At 37.6% G+C, this 21557-nt stretch overlaps 1 protein-coding gene across 1 annotated transcript in view; it reads right to left on the reverse strand.

Moving 5' to 3' along the window:
- The window catches only part of ZFYVE28 (zinc finger FYVE-type containing 28), a 169182-nt gene that overhangs the window by 50620 nt on the left and 97005 nt on the right, over nucleotides 1-21557 (reverse strand). The window contains exons 3-7 of the mRNA XM_068403646.1: nucleotides 11196-11333; nucleotides 7549-7751; nucleotides 5703-5792; nucleotides 3711-3800; nucleotides 262-363 (exon numbers count right to left, since the gene is read on the reverse strand). Coding sequence (XP_068259747.1) covers nucleotides 262-363; nucleotides 3711-3800; nucleotides 5703-5792; nucleotides 7549-7751; nucleotides 11196-11333 — 623 coding nt within the window. The remainder of the gene's footprint in view (nucleotides 1-261; nucleotides 364-3710; nucleotides 3801-5702; nucleotides 5793-7548; nucleotides 7752-11195; nucleotides 11334-21557) is intronic.

Raw genomic sequence — 21557 nt, forward strand, 5'->3', positions numbered from 1 at the left:
ACCATAAGGAAAATCTGAAATGTAATAAAATGATTTTCAGAAAAAAAAACTATCGCAAATATATGAAAAGTTCAGAAAACTCCCACGAAATGAAAAACTACATTTAGTTATTTCATGGGTATATCAGGTAAAAAGAGGAAAATGCAGTTTATAGTTAACATAGCAAATAAAAACACTTCTCTAGGCATTCATGTGTTCTTCTTTAGGCCTCCGATTTTCACTTCAGGAGAGAAGCAGTTACAATCATCTTTTATTACTTGCCTTATTTTTCTTAGCAGAGTGTGAAAAGGTCTGAAGAGTTCAGACATATCTTCTGGCTTATGGTCCAAATTTAATGGTCCCTCAGAGTAGACGACAAGGCCACTGTAGTTCAAACACATGCACGAACACACACAAAAATGAAAATTTCATTACACAGAGCAACTACTGAATAAGGAGTGAGAAAAGCAACTGTACACAAACATTAGAACTACACTCAAGTTACATACTGTTATCTTATTTTTGTCTTATTCACCCACAGTTAGAATTAAATGCTATTTAAAGCAACAGGAAAAAGATCCCCTCCCCTCTGTCCACACCTGCTAAAGCAAGGGAGAAAAAGCAATGGGAGCAGCATAAGAGGAAGAACATACTTCATTGCTGTGTCTGACCCATAAAAAATTAAAACAAGGAACTGATTATCAAGTAAGTTGGGGAAAGTCCACTGACTTGAGAGAGATTGCCCATGGCTTTTTCTTTCCAGTCTAAATAACTTCTAGGTAAGATAGTTGACTCTTGAACTATTTTTCTACCTCGATAAACACAAGATAAACACAACCTGGTATTAACGTGGTAAAAAAGAAAACACATTTGCTAAATCACATAAAACAAATTTTGATAATGCCATGCTTCTAAATCAACTCAGCACTTGTAGAAATTTCCCTGGAAAGAGTTTAATTCATGATCCTGAAAGCCTCCATGTACTTCACTGTAGATATCTTAATAGTTCCTCCTGACAGCATCACTACTGCCCAAACCTGCCTGTGTGTCAGGTATTAAACAAAATTCACCTTCTTTACCATTATCTGCTGCATCATAGCATACAGTGAGAGGGGATTCCACCCACACCAGGCACCCCTCTGCTTAAAACTGTTTAATCCTCTGCCCACTGCAAAAACAGTGTAATTTCTCAAATGCAAATGGATCACACGTTCTCACACTCGAGATTACATATGTTAGCCAGACGATTTTCCCCTTCCTGCCCTTACCTTGGGTAACTGAGAGCTGCCTGTATCTCAAAGCTATGTTCTTTTCCTTACACTCAAATTACTTGTTGCTTCAGAGAGTATTTTAGCTACTCTGCATCCAAATCATCCAGGGTAATGGGGACCCTCAGATGACTAACAAGACTGTTGATGTCTTTTGCTCACCGGCTGTTCACTAGCAAGTACCCTGTGTGACCACCAAAGGCTCTCTGAGACACAGCAGCAAAGCTGGTGTCATAAGTTACATGAATCCCACTGAAGTATTAAAAAAAAAAAAAAGACCACTCACACTCTGTTTACCATCTGGGAAATACTGCTCTTTTTCTTCTGTTTATAAACCCAGAGTCTGGCTCATGCCCTGGTACCAGGACAGTACCGTGGTCTCCCATCAGGCTGGAAGATGGCCATCAGAAAGTTCAGAATGGTGAAGATAACAGAAGGTCCAAGAAATTCGACTGCTAAATTTGGTCAACATTGCTTTGGGGACTGAGGTTTTCAGGGCAGGAGTAAGGAAAGGGGAGAAGGGGAGAGAAAGAAAAAAGTTGCTTCTTTTGCAGGTCACCTTTTTTTTTTGTGGCTTACGACAAATTATCCTGTTACCAAGGTTACATACTTTTTTTTTTTCTAAGCTTTCTGAGCTTCAACAAGCAGGCTGCCACGAAGCAAAGTAGTTATTGCTGACTCATGTACTAATGTTCTGCCTAAAAAAATGTTACTCCTTTGCTAAGTGGAAGCTCAAGGCTGCTCTCACCGAACTTGTAACTGATGCAAAATCACCGAACTTGTAACTGATGCAAAATCACCATTCCCTTGGCAATTTCCAGGTATAGTTCACTTTCCATAGAGCTTAACTCGCAGAAGAAATTAAAAAAATGAGGGCTACAGCACTACAAAAAAAGAATTATGAAATGGTCTGTGTATATATATATGACCTCTGAAAGAGTTCTGAATCAAAGTCTGAATATAGTTGTACCAGAGAAAGAAGTAAATATTGGAAAAACGTGTGTCTTAATATTTCTTACTAGGTTCAAAATTCACCGACACCTGTTAACACACAAGGTAACACACACTGTATAATATGCACAGTAAACTGATGTCTGAAAAGAAACCTCAGACAAAAATGACTCTGAAATGTATTCCTTAAGTCTTTGCTATGAGAAGACCGAGGGGATCCAGCACTTCTCCTTGCTCCAGACCCATCCTTCTTATTAAGACACAGCACAGCAACTTTGAGTTGCACCTGTCTTGTGTTTAAAGGTTTTTCCTTTCACAGTCCAAATAAAAGTCATTTCCTTCCAGACAACACCATATCTGGACAGAATAATTTTTCTGTGGAACTTCACATGGCTGCGATTTATTTTCAAATCACCAGATACTTTGGAGCAGTTAAACTTTTCTCTCTTCTCCTTCTCTGTCCTTCTTTTTAATTTGGGATTGATATGGCATGTTTTCCAGAGAGCCCTTGGTTTTCCAGTTAGTCATTACGTATTCTTCTTTTTTGTGTCTTCCAGCAGCTTCAAACTGAGTTCTCACATTCCTGTTGTCTTTTGATAATCAGATTATTACTGTTATTATTTTTAGAATGACAGTTACAGGCATTATCCTATTTAACAGGAACAATGGGCCGCAGGGATTTCCTGAGGAGAAGCGTATTACACTCAGGATTTGAGGTTTCTTATTTCCCTCAATTATACTACTTATATTAGCTAACTCTAAAACATTCACAATGGTAAAATATTAAAAACATGCTGGCTTTACTCCAGAGAAACTGCTATCTTATTAATCATGAAGACTCATTAGGAAAAATGCATCTGATTTGTTCAATATTGCAAAAACTGTATGAAGCAAAAAAACCTGTTTTAATTTAGTTGTCTTGAGTGATCAATACAGGGCACAAATCTACACATAAGTTATACATGTCAATACTTTCCTTGAAAAAGATTTAAGCCTAACGTAGTGGTCACAACGTAGTTTGTCATGACAATTCCTTTTGAACCTAGAGTCATTAAGAAATAAACCCACAATTCCTATTGAGAATTTTGGTTTTCAAGACTTGTATCCTTAGGTAATATTATTTTTGAGTGACACAAAATATCTGCTTTGAAAAAATATTTCTGACAACGTGACATTCTATAGACTGATGTTCTTAATTCATTTTTTTATTTCTTTCTGGAGGATAACTGATCAATTGTTCCAGGTCCCTGCCTTCTATATTTAGAGTTCTACCTTCTCTTTCCCTTTTTTCCTCTTGATATTCCACATGAAACTGGTAACGATTTTAAAAAAAACAAAACACACCACACACACGACACAAAATATAATCCTTTTTTTAAAAAAATTTTTTTAAAGAAACTACAAGCAAACTCAGGTGAAAGAACATATGCCAAAATTCAAAACGAAGTTTTTTAAATCTTCAATAAATCTTTAAGTGAGACAGAGTGGAGAGTAGTTAAAAAAATTACTTACCATACAATGGCTAATCTTGGAATTGTAAACATTAAAGCCGGTTCATAGTCATCTATCATATCTTGAGTGAGGTATCCAAGCCTTAAGGCTCTAAGGAGAATAAAAAAATTATGGAAGAGATCAAACTCTCAAAGAATACATTTCAATAGGAAAAAATGTGAAAAAATTGTTATAAGCTGAACCAAATTGATAGTATTTAACTCATGAACTATTTTTGTACAATCTAAAACACTATGTATATAACTGACTGCTGTAGTCTCTGCTTTAAAGAAAAATTAATATAAGAAAAAAATCTTTAAACATTTAAAGCTTTTATAGCCAGCCAAAACCAAAATAATTTTTATGCCACTTTCCCTTTTTATTTACTATTTCATGCCAAGCTTCAGCTGGTTACTGAAAACCACTGGTGCTTAGAGTTTTTCAACTAAAAGAAACATTTTTACAATAATAGGGGAAAGTATTTGGTTTCATTTTCAAATAAAACTTGCTATAATCTTCTAGGTCAACCCTCCCTAAACTAACAAACCAAACCAAAAAAACCCCAGTTCTATACAACAACTATTATTGAAGTCTGAGGATTTAATATTTGGGGGACACTTCATTGCCCTCTAATAACTTTTCAAATATCTTAAGCCCCTTTTAGAGTAAAACTCAATTTGTTTAGGCTTTTCACTTGGCTATGTTTTCCAAGTTGCTTCACATTTTCTCAATTTCCTCATAAGTTTCATAACTTCCCAAATTTCTTCTCTGATTTGTCCATTATCAGTGCGTAAGGTAACACTCAAAACTGCAGGCTAGTCCTGCCAAGATCCGACTGGTCCTGAAAAGAATGGAAATAACTTTTTCTTATTCCTTGTCAGGACTTGTCTTGCCAATACTGCTGTGGTGGACAGCAAAACAACCACAACAGAAGCACTGCTTTGTATTAATGGTAGATGGACTCATCACAGTGCCCTGTGATGTGCCATCTCACCCTCTGGTCTTTCCTGCAGTCCACTGCCAGAATATCCAAAGCTGCAAATGAGAAACCACTTTTTTCCTCTTACGGGGAAAATATGTGCATATGTAGTAGCTCTCCAACTGACTGTAATCCTGTCTTTTAAAATGCTCGAAACACCTCTGATCCTGGTGTCATCTACAGATTATGGCAGCGTGCTCCGTACTCCTTCATTCCTTAATGGAAGTGTCAACCACACCAGACCCAGGGTCCTACTTCACAAGTTCTCCTAATATGACAGTAAACCCAACACTTATTCCAAGGGCATTTTACAGTCAATTGGTCTCTAATAATTTCACCCAGACTACACACTCACTAGTTTCCTTTTGAGAACAGTGTTGCACTGCTCAAAACCTCACTAAAGCTGGGGATTTCACATGCTGTTCCTCTCCACTGCCCACCTGCTAGGCTAGTTACTCTGTCACAGGGCAAAAAAAGAACAGTTGTTCAACACAGTACATTCCAAACAAATTCACATTTTTCTTTTCACCTTATACTTCTAAAAGAGCTTATGAATTGCCAGATTTTTTTTTAAACATCATCTCTTCAAACATATAGAGTCAAGCTCCAGTCCTCTAAGATTCTAAAGAGCCTTTACAAGTTCTTTATGATAATCACTAGAGGTTCACAGATGATTTGAATCATCTCCCCATGTATTCTTCCATGAAATACCATTAAGTCTTGATACCTTAAACAGACGTACCTTATTTAAATGCTTAGTCTTCATTTACACATCTATAACCAGGTATACCAACAATATTGTTATTGTTGGATTATTTAACTTTTCAGGGTTTTTTTGTCTCGTGCCTGGCAAGCATGCTCAATGTTTTTTAACTTTGTACTTGGATACTTACTAGAAAAGCAAAATACCTGGTGTTTTACGATGCTTCTTAAAGACTACAGTTAAAGTATTTCTACAAAATACTTTGTAGAAAATTTCTCAGACTGAAAGTAAACACAGAAATTAAAATCCAGTACTTAACTAAAATTCTTACCTCTCCACAGTTTCACAGAAAAGTACGATTACCTCTTGCTGTACATAATATTCTTTTGGAGACTTCACAGGTACCATGGCTGACACATAACTACAAAGATTACAAAATAATGTACTACTGTTTTATATGGTTTAACAAATCAGATTATAAATTAAAAAAAACCCAACCAAACAAACAAAAACGAGGACAAATCATCTTAGAAACATAACCTTTCCTGTACCATTTCGTATTTATTTTGACAGCACTCACTATGGAAACTGTACAGTGTAAGAATCCATAAGAAATACAGCCAATTTACTTATTGCAGATTGAGGCAGTGGAACTCAGTAGTAATTTGTAAGTGTAATTACACACATTTAGCAATTGGAACTCCATACTGTGTGGCATAGGGAGGTAGGTCTTAGAAGGATCTTTATTGCCACATCTTGAAGACAGAACAGTTTTTGCTGCATTACCTTAAGAAAAAAAATGACTAAAATGCACATTTTATCTAGAAAGGTTTTACCTAAAATTATATTAGTGAAATTCAGTTAGCCAGCAGAGACAATTCAGGAGACTTAAAAGTTGGCCTCATTTCTATGTGTAATTACATGCAAAAGCACTAATTCACAAGGCAAGAAACATTGTTAAAAGTACGTGGTTTTCTGTCACTGCGTTACTTCATCATTTGTAGACTACAGGTAACACAGGAAGGGAAGAAGTTGTTAGCAAAACAGTGGAAAACAAAAATGCTTTATGTAAAGCTGGTATGTACAGAAACTGTGCATGGGCACTGTCAAGAACCAGTTACTGATTGTCATCAGTGTCTGCACTCAAAACCACACTCAGAAACACATTTTTAGCTGATGTTTTCAATTAAGGTTTTTTTTCAATGTAACACCATAATGATGGTTTTTTGAATCAGAAAAAATTGCTTACCTGAGTAAAATAATACAAAGAATATGAATACTGAGGAAGGGTAAACAATAATAGGAGACAAGACAGTCTATGGATTATTCCCAAGAAAAATTTAAAACACTACTCAATTTTAAGAAACCTGTTCTGCTGAAGGTAGGAGTGGCTTGATTGTATTAGATCCACAGATAATCTTGTCCAGTATCCTGTCTGTAACTATGCCAGCAGCACAAACATCTAACAGATATGCAGAAAGCTGGCTTAAATTCTGAAGCACAATGTAAGTCTTGGTCAATGTGAGCTTTGATGCAATAAGCAGCTACTTTTCTCACCCCAAAAGCAGTTATTTTTATTTTCGCTATAAACCTCCAAGCCATTTTTCAATCACAAGTTTTTAAATCAGTGAGTTCCTGCGGTTAATTGTTGCTTGTGTAAAGTCACTTCCCTTCACCAGATTTCAATTTGCCTTCTTAAATTCACTGGGTGCATCTTGCTTTTATCTCTAAGCACAAGAGAACAAAACCTCATAATCTCTAGACTATTTGTTATCACACTTTTTTTTTTCTTAACGTCTCTTATTTGTCGTCTTTCCTCTGACAAAGAAAACATTAAGGGAAGAGATTTATGGCTTCCTTTTGAGTCTTGGAAAACCTCCCTCAAATGCCATATGCCAATATGCAAATGGAAGATTATAGTTTAGTCAAAGAGAGCAAATGCCGATTGCTAAAAAGCTATTTAATTTTCTTTTCATTATGGCTACACTGGAAGGGAAAAAAATCTAACAACACAATAAATTAATGAAGAATTCAAATACCATGATAAAAAAAATTACATACTCTCTCCATAAAAAGAAAACAGAACAAAACCGCCAACTTCCAAAAACTCAACAAGCCACACAACAGCTGTAGTAGCCAAGCCAACGCTCACAATGCATTTACTTCGGATCTTTTACCTTAATTCAAATTCAGCAAAAAGGACGTCAAAATGCTTGAGTGAATCTTTCATTTTTTCTGTGTAGAGGTTCAAATCCCTTAAGGCTTGGTCACGAATGGTATTTCTAACTTCCTCTAGGCTTCGGGTCAGATCCTTGGCCAACGGCCTCATAGCCATACTCTCGATTTCACGATTCATGATAATTGAACCAGCAGCCAAACACTTTGAAACACATTAAGAGAGAAAATATTAATTTTTACAAAGTCATTTTTATGTTTAAAGAAAAGCACAAGATGTGATATTTAATACTTTTGAGCAACAGCAGTACTTAGCCCCAGTGGACTGTTTTGATTCAGGCTAAACAGCTTGATTTTGTAAAATAAATCTATTCCTTGTAAAAAGAACAGGAGTTCTGCAACTGTGATGCCTTTTGCAGCAAAGCTGGTCACACTGGCTATCAGACCAGGGATCCAGCTAGACCAGTATCCTGCCTCCCACAGAAGCCGTGAATATATTTTACAGGAGAGAACAAAAAAAAAAAAACAACAAAAAAAAACACAACAGGTCACAGTGGTTCTTCCCTTTCGGTTTCTGCAAAGCAGCTATTTAAAAGACTACTTGACCCAAAGAGTTCTACATGGACTCCCTCTGACCAGCTCACAAAGACATTAAAAGCAGATTTTTACTGTAACACATTAATAAAACTTTTTTGAAGTCTTGCTGTTAAAACCAAGCTATTTAATAATCTCTGCTGCTGGCTTTATTCCTTTATGGATACATTTGGAAGACAACAAGCACTGATATAAATCATATTTGCTGTATTAATGGAAATATTTTATTAACTGAAAATACACAAGGTAGTTCTGGTCTCAAAGCAGTTTGGTGGTTTTTCCCCCCTTAATCTCCATTTGCAGCTCTGTGTCCCTCCCCTCTCCCCTGCACTCCCCTGGATGGGAGGCATTTCTGCAGCTCTGTATGGGGGACCTGCAGTCCCAGCCCTTGCTCAGCAGCCTGATGCACTTTGTGTTTTAAGGGCACTCAGAGAAGATCACGTTCTTACCTCTTATCAGCCAAAGCAGTAGTTGTGGGAAAGTATGGATAAGGCAAGTCTTACCTGTTGATAGGTACTCTTAGTCTGATAACTCAGAGCAACTGCACTGACAAGGACACATAAGTGTATATTCCTAACAGTCCATACAGTCTTCCTTACTACGTGAATTTACAGGAGGACAGTGTCTACAGTAGTATGATTTAGCATTGCTTCATCACTGCATATGTTACTTATTCTGAAACCAAGAGGTCTCTCCAGCCTGTTGGTTTGATTTGGAGACAGTGAAAGTTTGATTTAGAAAGAGTAAAAGCATTAGCTTATGTAAAGCAAACAGTGACTAAAGGGAAACTTTTTTTTCTCCTAGAAGGTACTGGCTGTCTCAGTGATACCCTCAAGCATTTTCCACAATGCAAGAAGTAACTACATTGGCTGGCATTTTTCCTGTTTGTTTCTTACTGTAATCCTGGTTTGTTAGTCCTTTAGAGTAAGAAAGGATAACGGGATTTACAGGGATTCACTATGGGTGGTTGCAGAAAGAATTACCCCATCTTCTCCTGCCTAACTACCAAGGAAGTGCCATTAAGCCAACATGTCAGACTCTCAGCGTTTTGAAACAGAGCTTGGCATCACCTGGATGATGGCAGTGAAGGTCACATGATAATCAGAAGAAAAACTGCTGCTGTTCTTGCTGGGGACAAGACTATAAAGCACTGACATATCAAATTCATTTTGTAAATTTTACCTGGGACTTTCCTGATACAGAGGTGCCTACAATTAACCACTGTTAAAGAAAGTTTCAGAAATGGGACATATGGAGGCATACTCTTCACTGGTAAAAAGCTGTCTGGATGGCCGTGCCGGGCCCAAAAGAGTTGTGGTGAATGGAGTTAAATCCAGTTGGCAGCTGGTCACAAGTGATGTTCCCCAGGGCTCAGTGTTGGGGCCAGTTCTCTTTAATATCTTTATCAATGATCTGGACGAGGGGATTGAGTGCATCCTCAGTAAGTTCACAAATGACACCAAGTTGGGCAAGAATGTTGATCTGCTTGAGGGTAGGAAGGCTCTGCAGAGGGATCTCGACAGGTTGGATCGATGGGCCGAGGTCAACTGCATGAGGTTCAACAAGGCCAAGTGTTGGGTCCTGCACTTGGAGCACAACAACCCCACGCAACGTTACAGGCTTGGGGAAGAGTAGCTAGAAAGCTGCCTGGTGGAAAAGGACCTGGGAGTGTTGATCGATGGCCGGCTAAACATGAGCCAGTAGTGTGCTTAGGTGGCCAAGAAGGCCAACAGCATCCTGGCTTGTATCAGAAATAGTGTGGCCAGCAGGACTAGGGAAGTGATCATCCCCCTGTACTCAGCACTGGTGAGGCCGCACCTCGAATACTGTGTTCAGTTTTGGGCCCCAAACTACAAGAAAGACATTGAGGTGCTGGAGAGAGTCCAAAGAAGGGCAACAAAGCTGGTGAAGGGTCTGGAGAAAAAGTCCTATAAGGAGTGTCTGAGGGAACTGGGGTTGTTTAGCCTGCAGAAAAGGAGGCTGAGGGGAGACCTTATTGCTGTCTACAAGTACCTGAAAGGAGGCTGTAGCGAGGTGGGTGTTGGTCTCCCAAATAATAAGCAACAGGAGAAGAGGAAATGGTCCCAAGTTGTGCCAGGGGAGGTTTAGAAAACACCACCACAACATGCTGTTGTGTTGTTAGGATGCCTAGACTACTTCCCCCGCAAATCTCAACAAATCCATGGTGCTCAAAGTCATCCTCAGGCCAGCAGACTCAAAGACACTAAGTTTATCATTAAAGATGCCACTATGAGTTGTTGGGTTTTTTGTTGGTGGGTTTTTTTGTTTGGTTTTTTTTTTGTTTTTTTTTTAGCCAACAGACATCAGTACTAATGAATAAGTATCTTACACATCACATCCTTTTTTCTAACACTTGAGGTTTCCCTTGGTTAAAATAATGAAAGTTTATTCACTACAAAAATCCCTTGTTCCTACAGGCTGCTGTAGAAGCAGGTCTTTGAGAGAAACCAAGTAAGAGAAGAAAAGTGAACTTCAGTGTTTTGCACAGAAACCATTATATTTTTAGCATACATATGGAACAACTGAGTTATGTGCAACAAGTATCAGCTCAACAAAGTTATGTAGGTTTAATATGAGTTAGAGCATAATATAGCCATTAAAATTAAGTGACAGCATCCATTCATATTTGTTGGAAATTAACTTTTATCCTGATAAAATTCCCTTATATATCTTTATTTGTTTCTAAGCTTTTCAAAGCATGAGATGCAAGATGGCGCATCAGGATAAAAAAAAATAATCAAGAGTATTGATCAGATGCTAATTCACAAAGGAGTAGTTTTTAAGAGGTGGTCATAATGACAGCAGACGACTATGAAAATAAACTGGTATGCTGTTAGCCCAACCAATACCAAAACCATAGTTAAAGAATCCCCTTCCACTGAGCATCCAGAGCAAGTTCTCAAAAGATGTTTACTTTGCTCTGTAATTACATGTACCATTTCCAGAAAAGTCTCAAGATGTAATTTAAACTTCTGGCTTTATGCCACAAAAAATTGTCCATTAACCCCAAGTAACAGAAATATGAGAGACTTACTTCTGCTCCAAACCAAAGCTGTCCTGCAAGGTTGTCATGGCGTATTTCCTCTGGAAACTTAACACAAAAGTCTCGGTTGGCCCGTTCATGTGGAATACATTCATCCATGATTTGATTTATGATGTTCAAAACATTATCCTGAGGCAAAATATAGGATAGCATATATACTGTTCCCACAGAAATCCCACAAAAGTTTTTCAAACTTTTAATAGAATTGGTTAGTGAGGCACAAACTAATTAAGATAGAAAATGCAGTATTTAGTTCTTATGGTCATCACACACACATAGAAAACAAAGAGAATATTGCAGAGAAAGAAGAGTGGCAAACTTAACTTTTTGTAGTTTTCCTAGAGACTCTTTCTCAGATTCACTGCACTTAACTTTGACTACTTTAGTGGGACTTCTGATGAGGAGGCATGACTTAAAAGGCTCATTACCTCCAGCTATCTATCTGTAAAATATCAGTAAATAAACTAGAAGTACAAGTAAATTAGACTTCTTTCATTTCCTCTCACCAGCCCCAATGACATGCACTTCATTCTTCCCCAAAAGAACGCCCAACAGAGTACCCTGGAGGTATTAGAAATTGAGTTATATTGGGACCATTGGGGTTGAACAGACTTAAACTCATCCTCTGAATAGAAAGAAGGTAGTTTCCACACCTGCCTGCCATCTCACCCCCAGCCATCCAGGAAGATAAGGGGACACCGCACAAGTTAGAGAGTCTTAATAACTGCGCTGATCTACATCTGCACCAGGACAAAGATCAAAGAACTATAACCAGCTTCTTGATATGCAGTAAATAATCTATATTCATTTATTTGAAAAGATAATTTTCACCTACCCCTGCTGGGAACTGCATGGAATTTTATTAACATAATAACAGTAGATTCACAGCATGAAAAAGGCTGAGTGCTTTCATTAAAGATGTTTTGTCTGTCTCATGCTTCTTACACTATATAGAGAATTCTATTTAAAATATTTTTCAAACAAATAAAAACAAATCTGTATAGAACTGTTTTAACAGAGAGAATTGCTTTAAGTCTACACTTCACTGTTTTATTTTCCTCTGCATTTAAAAAATAATAGAAGACAGGAATTTTGAAGAAGCATGCCCCTGCTGTATGTTCCCCGCTGAGAAAGACAAAGACTACTTTCGGTACAGAAAAGATTCACATTTTCGGTAATTTCAGTGCAGACTGCTGTAACTGCTGTTGCCACAATATAATCTTAACATGAATGCCATAATCACAGTTGTCTTCATCCAAAATAAATAAACCATTGGCAATATTTGTTACACATTGGTATAAGGTACTTTATGTGTTAGCAATTAAAATATTTTTACGTAAATGTATTTTTTGCAAGTCTGTCATGAGGTAACATATTTCATTTCATTTCAATAAAATTGTTAAAAACAACCAAACAACACCCCGAACATTTAAAACACACTGGCACACATAATATTCAACCATCTTCTCTAGAAACAAATCCAAAAATCAAATGCTCTGTAGCTCCTCCGTAGCACCACAACACAGACCGTGGCCAGCAGCTATGAGAAGAGACAAGAAAACAAAGGCAGATTCACCGACATATGAAATACTTAATTTTAGAGACGCACCCCTCACTCTGCTGGGTATAACACACTGCCAGGATTAGTGGGGCGCTTGGATCCCTAGGAATTCAAAGAGATGCCCATTGCAGGAATTGAGGGAAAAACCAACCTCACAGTATTCCCTAGTGGAACTGCAAGGGGAACTTCAGTTCAAATCCTGGAAGAAGACAGAACAGAGCAAAGATGCCCACACCCTGTTTCGATGCCACCATCCTGAACCACCGGCCGAAGAACAAGGCAGACTGCCACCACCTCCCTTCTCCAGGATAAAATGGAGACAGTCAAGGAATCACGTGCAAATCAGTATGACACTTTAGGGTGAGAAAAAACAGACTTACAGCAAGTTTCCTATTTTCCTTCCTTCCATTTCTTAATTCCTGGTATCGAGTATACTTCTTGCATCGTTATTTAGCTAGATCTAGCTGGGGAACCAAAATATTTTGAAAGTAGGTCCCATAAGGAAATCAACTCCTAAAACACTTAGTTCCTACCCAAAGTTACAGAGCAAAGAATGAAACTAAGAATTAAAGCATTTAAATTGTAGAAGAGCATGAGTCACTCATATTTTAAATCAGTTATTACTGATCTATTTTGAGACCAAGTGCTTTGCCAGTAGCTCACACTGTATCACCAGAGCAATACAGGTTGACGCAGTAGGATGAAAAAGCCATATTCCTGTTTTTAGGGAATTAATAAAAGTTTGCAAAGATCTTTTAGCATTGGAGAGATACAGTGCTAAAAAGTAATCCTAGCAGTTACATTTTACAAAAGCTGCAGGAAACACAAAGAAATATTAAGGCAGTGAACTCCGAGAAGAATTATATTTGAATCTGATTATATCAGATTTTAAATAATCCAATTTCATTTTATTTTATGACATGATATTCCAATTTATTTTACTTGCCACCAGACTTGAATGTGGGAAAACGCAGTTTTCAATCTCTTACTTTCTTTTCTAAAAAGCTACGCAGAATAGGATGAGACCCATATTGAAAAGCTTTCCTCCCTAATTTTTTTTTACTTTAACGCATTATTTTTCAAATGCAATCTTACTTTACAGCAGCTACAAGACAGATTGAATTCCCTTTTTATAATCACCTACATACATATTCAAAACTCCTGCTATATCAAAGAAAGTTTTATGCAAAAGGAGTAAAGCAACATGACTCATACCCGGCCAAGCAACTGTTCTGTATTTTCGCTGTTTTTCTAATCATTATACCTGTAAAAAAGTACTGAGATTCTGTCTAAATCATCTCAGGAGATAATTATTATAAGCATCATGAAATTTTATACCTTAACGGACTTATCTCAAATCAAATATTGCAACTGAAGGCAGAAGGATCTAATAAAGATAATTAAACTTTTTACAAAGCAAATGTAATACTAATTTTTCAGTATAGCATTTGTTTACCACCTAAATGACATTTAACATTCTTCTTCATTTCTTCAACATTCCTATAATCTCTAGATGTTTCTGTTCCAGAGCACCCAAGATCTACCAACACATCTCCGTGTATGTCAAACTTCTGTGTCAGTTTAAAAAAAAAAAAGGACATTTGTAATTTGTACAGTACTAGTAACTTAAACCATAGGTAACTAGAATTTTAATATACACTTCCCAATGGAGATAAATCACAATAGCTCAATCTCTGGACTAGTAGCAGTTGTTTGTAAAGAGTTACCTGGCTTCACATTCTGTCAAAAAGTTAAGTGAAAAAGCCAGTTAAAAAGATTAGCATCTTTTCCTGCATACTCTACTGGTGACATGGGAAGATTAAGGAAAGAATAGTTGATGGAACTTTGCCATTTAGTGTATAAATGCTGAAAGAATTCTACAAGGTGAATTGTTTTTGCTGTTTCAAGATGTGCAATTTCTCAAATTCTCTGATTTTACTACAGGGTTTATTTTATCCTACTACAGAAGAATCCCCCCCCCCACATCCCCCCCAAAAAAAACATTCTCCATTACTTTCCTTCCCTCTTCCATTCCTCCTTTTCGTGACACCCAGAGCAGAGTAACCTAAATAGGAAATCTGAAATATTTGCTCCCATAATGATTTCAAATCTCAGCTGCTTTGAAACTGGAAGGATGCCAGCCAATTTAGACAGACTATCCAATGCATTGTAAGCAAATCAGCCTTTTCTTTAAAAGAGCTTCAAGAAACATTCAATTTAGTTAATTACAGTATTCTACTTTGTAAGCTAAGGACTAATGGGTTCAGATACATGGTAGCATTGAGGTTTTGCTCTAATTTCAGCAACAGAAATCAATTATTTGGAATTGAAGTAGTAAATCTTTCACTTGATCTATCTTTCTACATAAAAGCCTCTGGATTTTAATGTATCCTTTGGTGGATACATTACCTGTTACAAGATCTGTTATCTTTTGGTTCGTTTGCACCCCGGGATGAGCAGTGTTTTGTTTGAGCTGCTGTTTAGGCTCTCCAGCAGCACAACAGGCACCCCCTGCAGAGATTCTGCTTCTGGATTTACTCCAAGTTCCTCCTTTCCTGGAAAACAGAGCTCAGTGTTTCATGTACCAGACAGCACTTATATTTTATTTTGATAGGAAAGATAATGAGTGGTAGTGAGACAATGTATGTAGTTAGCCACAGCAGAGGACAAAAAGTTGGTTTATTTTTGGCCCAGCAGTAATTGGCCATATACTCAATAATCGGAGTGTAAAGATAACAGGAACTGCCACATTAGCTTTCTGAATAGGTACAAAAAGAAAAGCCAATAACTTCATCTTATTTATGCTCTAAAACATATGTTTAGATCAACAAAAGACAGACTTATCTACCCTTTTGTACATGTCCTTGATAAAATCTATGCTGTTCTTCCATGCTATTAAATTTAACATGACCTTCTTGAGGTCTTTTGCAAGATTTCTTCAGAGGAGGATAACTTCCCATGTTGTTCAGTGCCTCTTTAATATCCATTTTTTGAATTATCAGTAAAATCTAGCAAAGGTAACACAGTCTCTGATAATGTCACCATAAGTTTAACAGAAGGTATTTTAGCCTCTGCATTTAAACATTTTCTTCACATTTTTCATTTCTTTTTATGGCTTAATGTTAAGTTGCAGACCTCCTTCAACATCACATTTATGACCAACAGAAAGAAGCAACTATGAACACAAATTAAGGCCAAACATAAAGGAAGATTTTGTTGTAATTAAAGCAATTAGCTAGTAGTCAAGTTTTTATGGGTTACTTTCATTAACAGAAGAAACCAATAAATAACCAATAAAAACCACTGCCAACTTCCAGATGCTCCACTCTCTAACAGTAACTTAGGATTTCTCTGTGTATGAACTTTGGGCAGTAGCTCCTAGTTTAACCTAGCCCACTATAGAGTGGTACCAAAATTCATCATGAATTAAAGGCAACTTGGATCTCTAGCCATTTAAATGCTGTATTGCCGCAGTCCAGCGGCGACTTTTGCTGTTTGTTGAACTGCAATGTTAAAGCTTTTCCTCCTGAACTGTCCTGCTAGTGTACCCCCATGAGGGCACTAAACACTTCAAATATCACAAATTTATTAATGGAAATGTTGATCTTACCTCCTGCGTATATTCAAAATTTATTACGCATACACCGAATAATCACATCTCCCCAAGTGGAGCGATTGTTACATATGAAGTGGTGAACACTGGCACACCAATTTCAAACAAAAGAAGTCACAGATATTTGAGCACAGCTTCCAACAAAAATGTTTTTTAAACAAAGATAGAGTATTTATTTATTGGCTAACATGACATTTTTCACTAAGCACTCTTTTCACAAATTACATCGAAATTTAACTTACATCCTGTTCTGAGCGTCTCTGTCTCTATCACAAAGACCTAATAACAGGATTCATTTCCCTCCTTTCTTACTACCCACCTAAACATAGCTCTCAGTAAATAAAAAAGGAATCTCCATTTACAGAAGGGCTGTTTATAACTAACACCAACTTGAGAGACTACATTAACTACAGCCTCATTACAGGGCACCATCCTCTCTCTGCAGAAAAGAGTATTTTCAGATCTCAGAAATCTAAGTGTTCCTGATGCTACCGTGAGAAAAAAAATCTGTTTACTCCTCCACACCAAAAAGCCATTAACTAATATTAGACATGACTGTCTTTACTGAAATGAGTACTGAAAGGCTGTTCTCAGTACAGAGCTTTTCAGCCAAACTTCCCTTTATCAGTAAGGGATAACTTAAAAACTTTGTCCACAGTGACTCAAAATATTACTAGATAAACATCGTGGATACAAACATGCTCTTACAGCAGTGTATACATTCTTAAGCCTTAAGACTCTAAAATGTTTGTCTTATACTAAAAGATATTGAAAATAATCGAGCAAGTAACCTGGTACACTAACATCCCCTTTTACATAGTTTCATAGCAACAGAAGGAAAAGAGACATTCAACTTTGAACATTGGGATCTGCTGCAATAAACACAAAACGGGCTTTCTCCTTCACAAGTGCCAGGAACTGCCTTCCTACCATGGTACAGTGATCCCAAAACTGCCCTAAAATGTACTTCAAGATTTCCCAAGCATGGAAGAATTTCAGCCTGGCACGGAACTTGCAGTACCTCCTTCATATCACTTCAAAGCTGATCCACAGCTGAGGCCACGAGCAGAGCGGAGGTGATGTACTCATGACTTACTGCCACTTCTGCTTTGCCTTCCCCTGCTGCAGAGCGAAAGCATCCTGCATCCGCAACACATTCCGTGCTGAGCTGCGGGGGAGCCAGCTTTCCTCCCCATGGTTCTCTGCTGCAAATTAATTCCCTGACCCGCAGTGCACAGCATTTTCAATCCACTCTGCCCACAGTCTTAGATAACAGGCAGTTTCTCCAAACGACCTATTTGATCCATATGAGCAAGTGGAAACACATGAAAAACCTTGTTAACATGGGAAACTATAATTTAGGACTACAGTGCTACACACTATTGCAATTCTTTTCTTCAAAGAAAAAAAATCTTGAAATATTAAGCACTCCCTACATAAGATCAAATATGAATCAAAACTGAGAAAGAAAATAAAATTCTTGTTTAATTGACAGAGTTGTACTGATGGCCCAACTTATGGTCAAGCATTTTATCTTTTTTAGCCACTGTGCTAATCATTCTATAGTGAAAAATAATACAAGTGACTATAAGTTTCCCAAAAATGATAAAGAAAAGCTGTTAAGCAGGCAAGATTTTAAAAGACATCATTATTTTATTTACTAATTAGAAGTGTTTATTGCCGCACATTTGTTTTCTATTTGGCTATATTATTGCACTGATCACTTAAAATTTCGGACGAAAAAAAAGTAAATTTAAAATCTGCAGTTGTAGCCTGAGTCCCATCAGAAGAAAAATAAACTTTTCTGATACTTCCAGGCTATTTAGTGTATTTAGCACAATTATACTCAAGTTCTTTTTTTCTTCATTCATAGTGATCTGAAGTACAGTAAAAACATGTGAAAGGGTTGACAAGCCTGTGTGTTTTGAAAAGAAATGTTACAAGCTTTCACTCAGTTGCAAACCCAAACAGCAAACAGGTACCTGACATCAACTGTTTGAAGATGTCACACAGCACAGAGAAGACATCTGTTGGAGCCATGCAACTCACACAAGTCATCATTACTAGGAGCAATGAAGTGACAAACGTTGTCATCAATTCTAAAAACAACTGAACTGGAGATGAAACTCCACAGGAAAAAAAAACTTACAAGCTCTATTATCACAGATAAACAGTACAGCAGAAACATGCCTTGTCTGGAATTTAAGGTTGATCTTGACATCATCACTTAAATAAAAAATGCTTTTCTTCTCAGCTTCACTTTCTTTCCTAAACTGGCACCATCCCCACTTAATTTAAATTGGAAGAGACTGTATAAAAGAGAAAATAATTTTCTTTGAACAAGGCTTGGCTCACTCTCCCATCAGCCAACCGCCCAATCCTTCTGGCATTAATTTTTGGCTTTCCTACATCTGCATCAAGTCTCTTAAATACACACCTTATGAAAATTTCTCTAGAGCTCATCAGCTCTGTTATATTTCAGAAAAAGCCTCACAAACAGGTACAATTCAGAAAACGAGCACGATTCCCTCCTCACCACAGATCAGTGAGTAATGCCCAAGTGTTCCAATACAACTGAATGGGCTGGAGAGGATCTGTGCTTTTCGTTCCTACTTCTTCCTTCTACCATTAAAAAGTACCTTTGTCTACTACAGTTTCTAAACTTTGGGAACATGAAGGCTTCTTTCAGTCAACTTCTTCCCTCAATCTCAATAATTACCCCGCTGTCTCCTTCATTGACCTCTGCTAACATAACTAACGTAATGTCTCAAGGGTTGCAAATTAAGCAGACTAGAAAGACTTGGCCATTACTTTAGCTAAAAGTACTCCTGGCTCAATCTACACTGTTTAACCTTTATATCAATTAGCAAAATAACATCAGGAACAGATTCTTGCCAACTTCTAACCAATCATTAGGTTTCAGAATCCAGCGGGGAGTTTCTTACAGCTTTAGTCTAACTTGTCTCATTTAATGAGATCTATTTCTGCCTAACTCTACAAGAAAATGTGCTTCGATGGACAGATGCTATCGAACATGAAAACGTCACACCTCTGAACTGCCTCATTGTTCCCAGAGATTATGGTACATACTCCCGGTTTGCTCTTGTCAAGAATGGTAATGAATACAATTAGTACTTCTTAGATAACTCACTGCCAATCCACTATGACACCAGCATTGTCCTACGAGTTATTTAACAGCTCTTCACAGATACCTTCTTCATCAAGGGATGCTCATTAATGCTAACTGTATTTTTAGAAATTGCTTTATCTCAGCATGGATACAATTCAGATAAAGCACAGAACAAAAGGGTGTATTTTTTTTCCTAGAGATTCCTTTCTCGCGTACCACTTAAACTTATCTGATAATAGGAGACACCTTCAGATAAGTTTCTTTTACACCTGAAATAGAAAGCCACCTTTCATCAAAGATGGGCAGCAAACAGCATAAGGTCATTTTGCAGTGTAAGCGTTAGGCAGCAAAGCCAACTTGAGAAGTCAGCCCCTTATCTCACCTACTTTGCAGCTTTTGTTCCCATCTCCAGGCTGTTACAGGCCGGCTCACCAGCTCTCTCAGCTTACTTGTACAGGGGGCATAGGCGAATGGTTTCAGTGCACTGATCCACAGTAACGCAGGTCATTTGTTAAAGTTCACAGAATGACTCTGCAAATACGTGCACCAGTACAGTTGAAGATGTGGTTTCCTAGAGGTCTAAAGCTGACCACAGCTTATTTAAACTGGCTATGGATAAGGATCTATACACCCACTGCTCTCTCTCCACTTCTGTCTGCAGACACTCCTCCAGCTGTATGTCAGCTCTCACGCCATCATGCATCCACATGCACAGTGAATCAACGTGATCACTTGGCTGAGAGTATGACCCCACCAAATCCTCCTCTACAACCAGGCTTCCAGGTGATCTCACCCACTCCATGGCTGTTCACTCCCTGCTGGAACATGAGCCGGGGTTCCTGGTGCACATGGACTGGTGCTGGAAGGAAGGATGGACAGACAAGGCTGCCTCTTTTGATGGCAGCACAGCCTTGAATCAGTTTAAGCTAATGGGAAGCTGTGCTTTGAGGGACTGCTGTGCTGAAGTGTGGGGAAAGGAACAAGAATAGTGTAAATTTGGAATGGAAAACCTTTAAACTGACACTGACAAAGGATCATGAAATTATGCCTAAGGAACTATGTGTGGTAACACAGAAATACATGTTTGTGTAGATTTTTTTATAAAATCAAAGTTTATTTATCTTGTTTGCCCATACTCGACCACATATCCAAGCAATAAAGCTGAGATATATACTGAAACTAAAATGTTTATAACATTTCTAGCGAGTGCCCAAGGGCATGCGTGAATCAAAGACTGGGCAATCCACATGCACAGCTGCTAAAGTTATCATAGGACTCTGACCAAAACCACTCAAATTACAGAAAAAATATATTTATGTAAATCACTCTACACATTTCTATTAATACAGTTATAAAACCTAGCAGTGTTAATCCATGGCACTGGTACATTTAAAAGCCTTCACCTGCTAGGAGGGCAAGAACACACTTTGCATTAACAACGGAGAATTTTATTTCACTGAATACAGAGTTAATTGAAAGAGTTATGTTATGTTGAAGTTTTGCAGCTGTAGACAAAAGACAAAGAAAGGCCAACGTGCTATTATACCACCAATAAAGAGTTATATCCAACTCAAAACTGCAGAGTCTAAATCTTTGGAGATCTCTATTCTAACACAGTGTGTTCAGGCCTAGGATTATTTCTACTGTCCGTATATTTTAAATGAGTGATTTAAGGATCTCCTCAAAATTTACATAATGCTGTCTTCCTCGTTGACGAATGCCTTCAAAATTTTATTTTCTCAATTATAAAATATGATGTACTTTTAGACTCTTATTTGCATTGCAGAATAAGCCAGACAACCACAAATACGTTAATTAGATCTACTGAGAGAACTCTTCACATTCCAGCTACGGGGTTAAATTATTTTCCAGTCAAATTTGTAAAATCCCTACGGAGGACAATAGTACAAATAATAAACAAGGCTCACACTGAGGCCAGAGGTTTGTAGGAATGTGCGAAAATGGAAAATATTTTTTAATCCCAGTTATCACCAAGTCAAAAGTAGACATGACTCTGCAAGCCTGCTAGAATTCATCCTTGTTTATTCA

This window comes from Nyctibius grandis, chromosome 6 (genome assembly GCF_013368605.1).
Source record: "Nyctibius grandis isolate bNycGra1 chromosome 6, bNycGra1.pri, whole genome shotgun sequence".
NCBI classification, from domain to species: domain Eukaryota; kingdom Metazoa; phylum Chordata; class Aves; order Nyctibiiformes; family Nyctibiidae; genus Nyctibius; species Nyctibius grandis.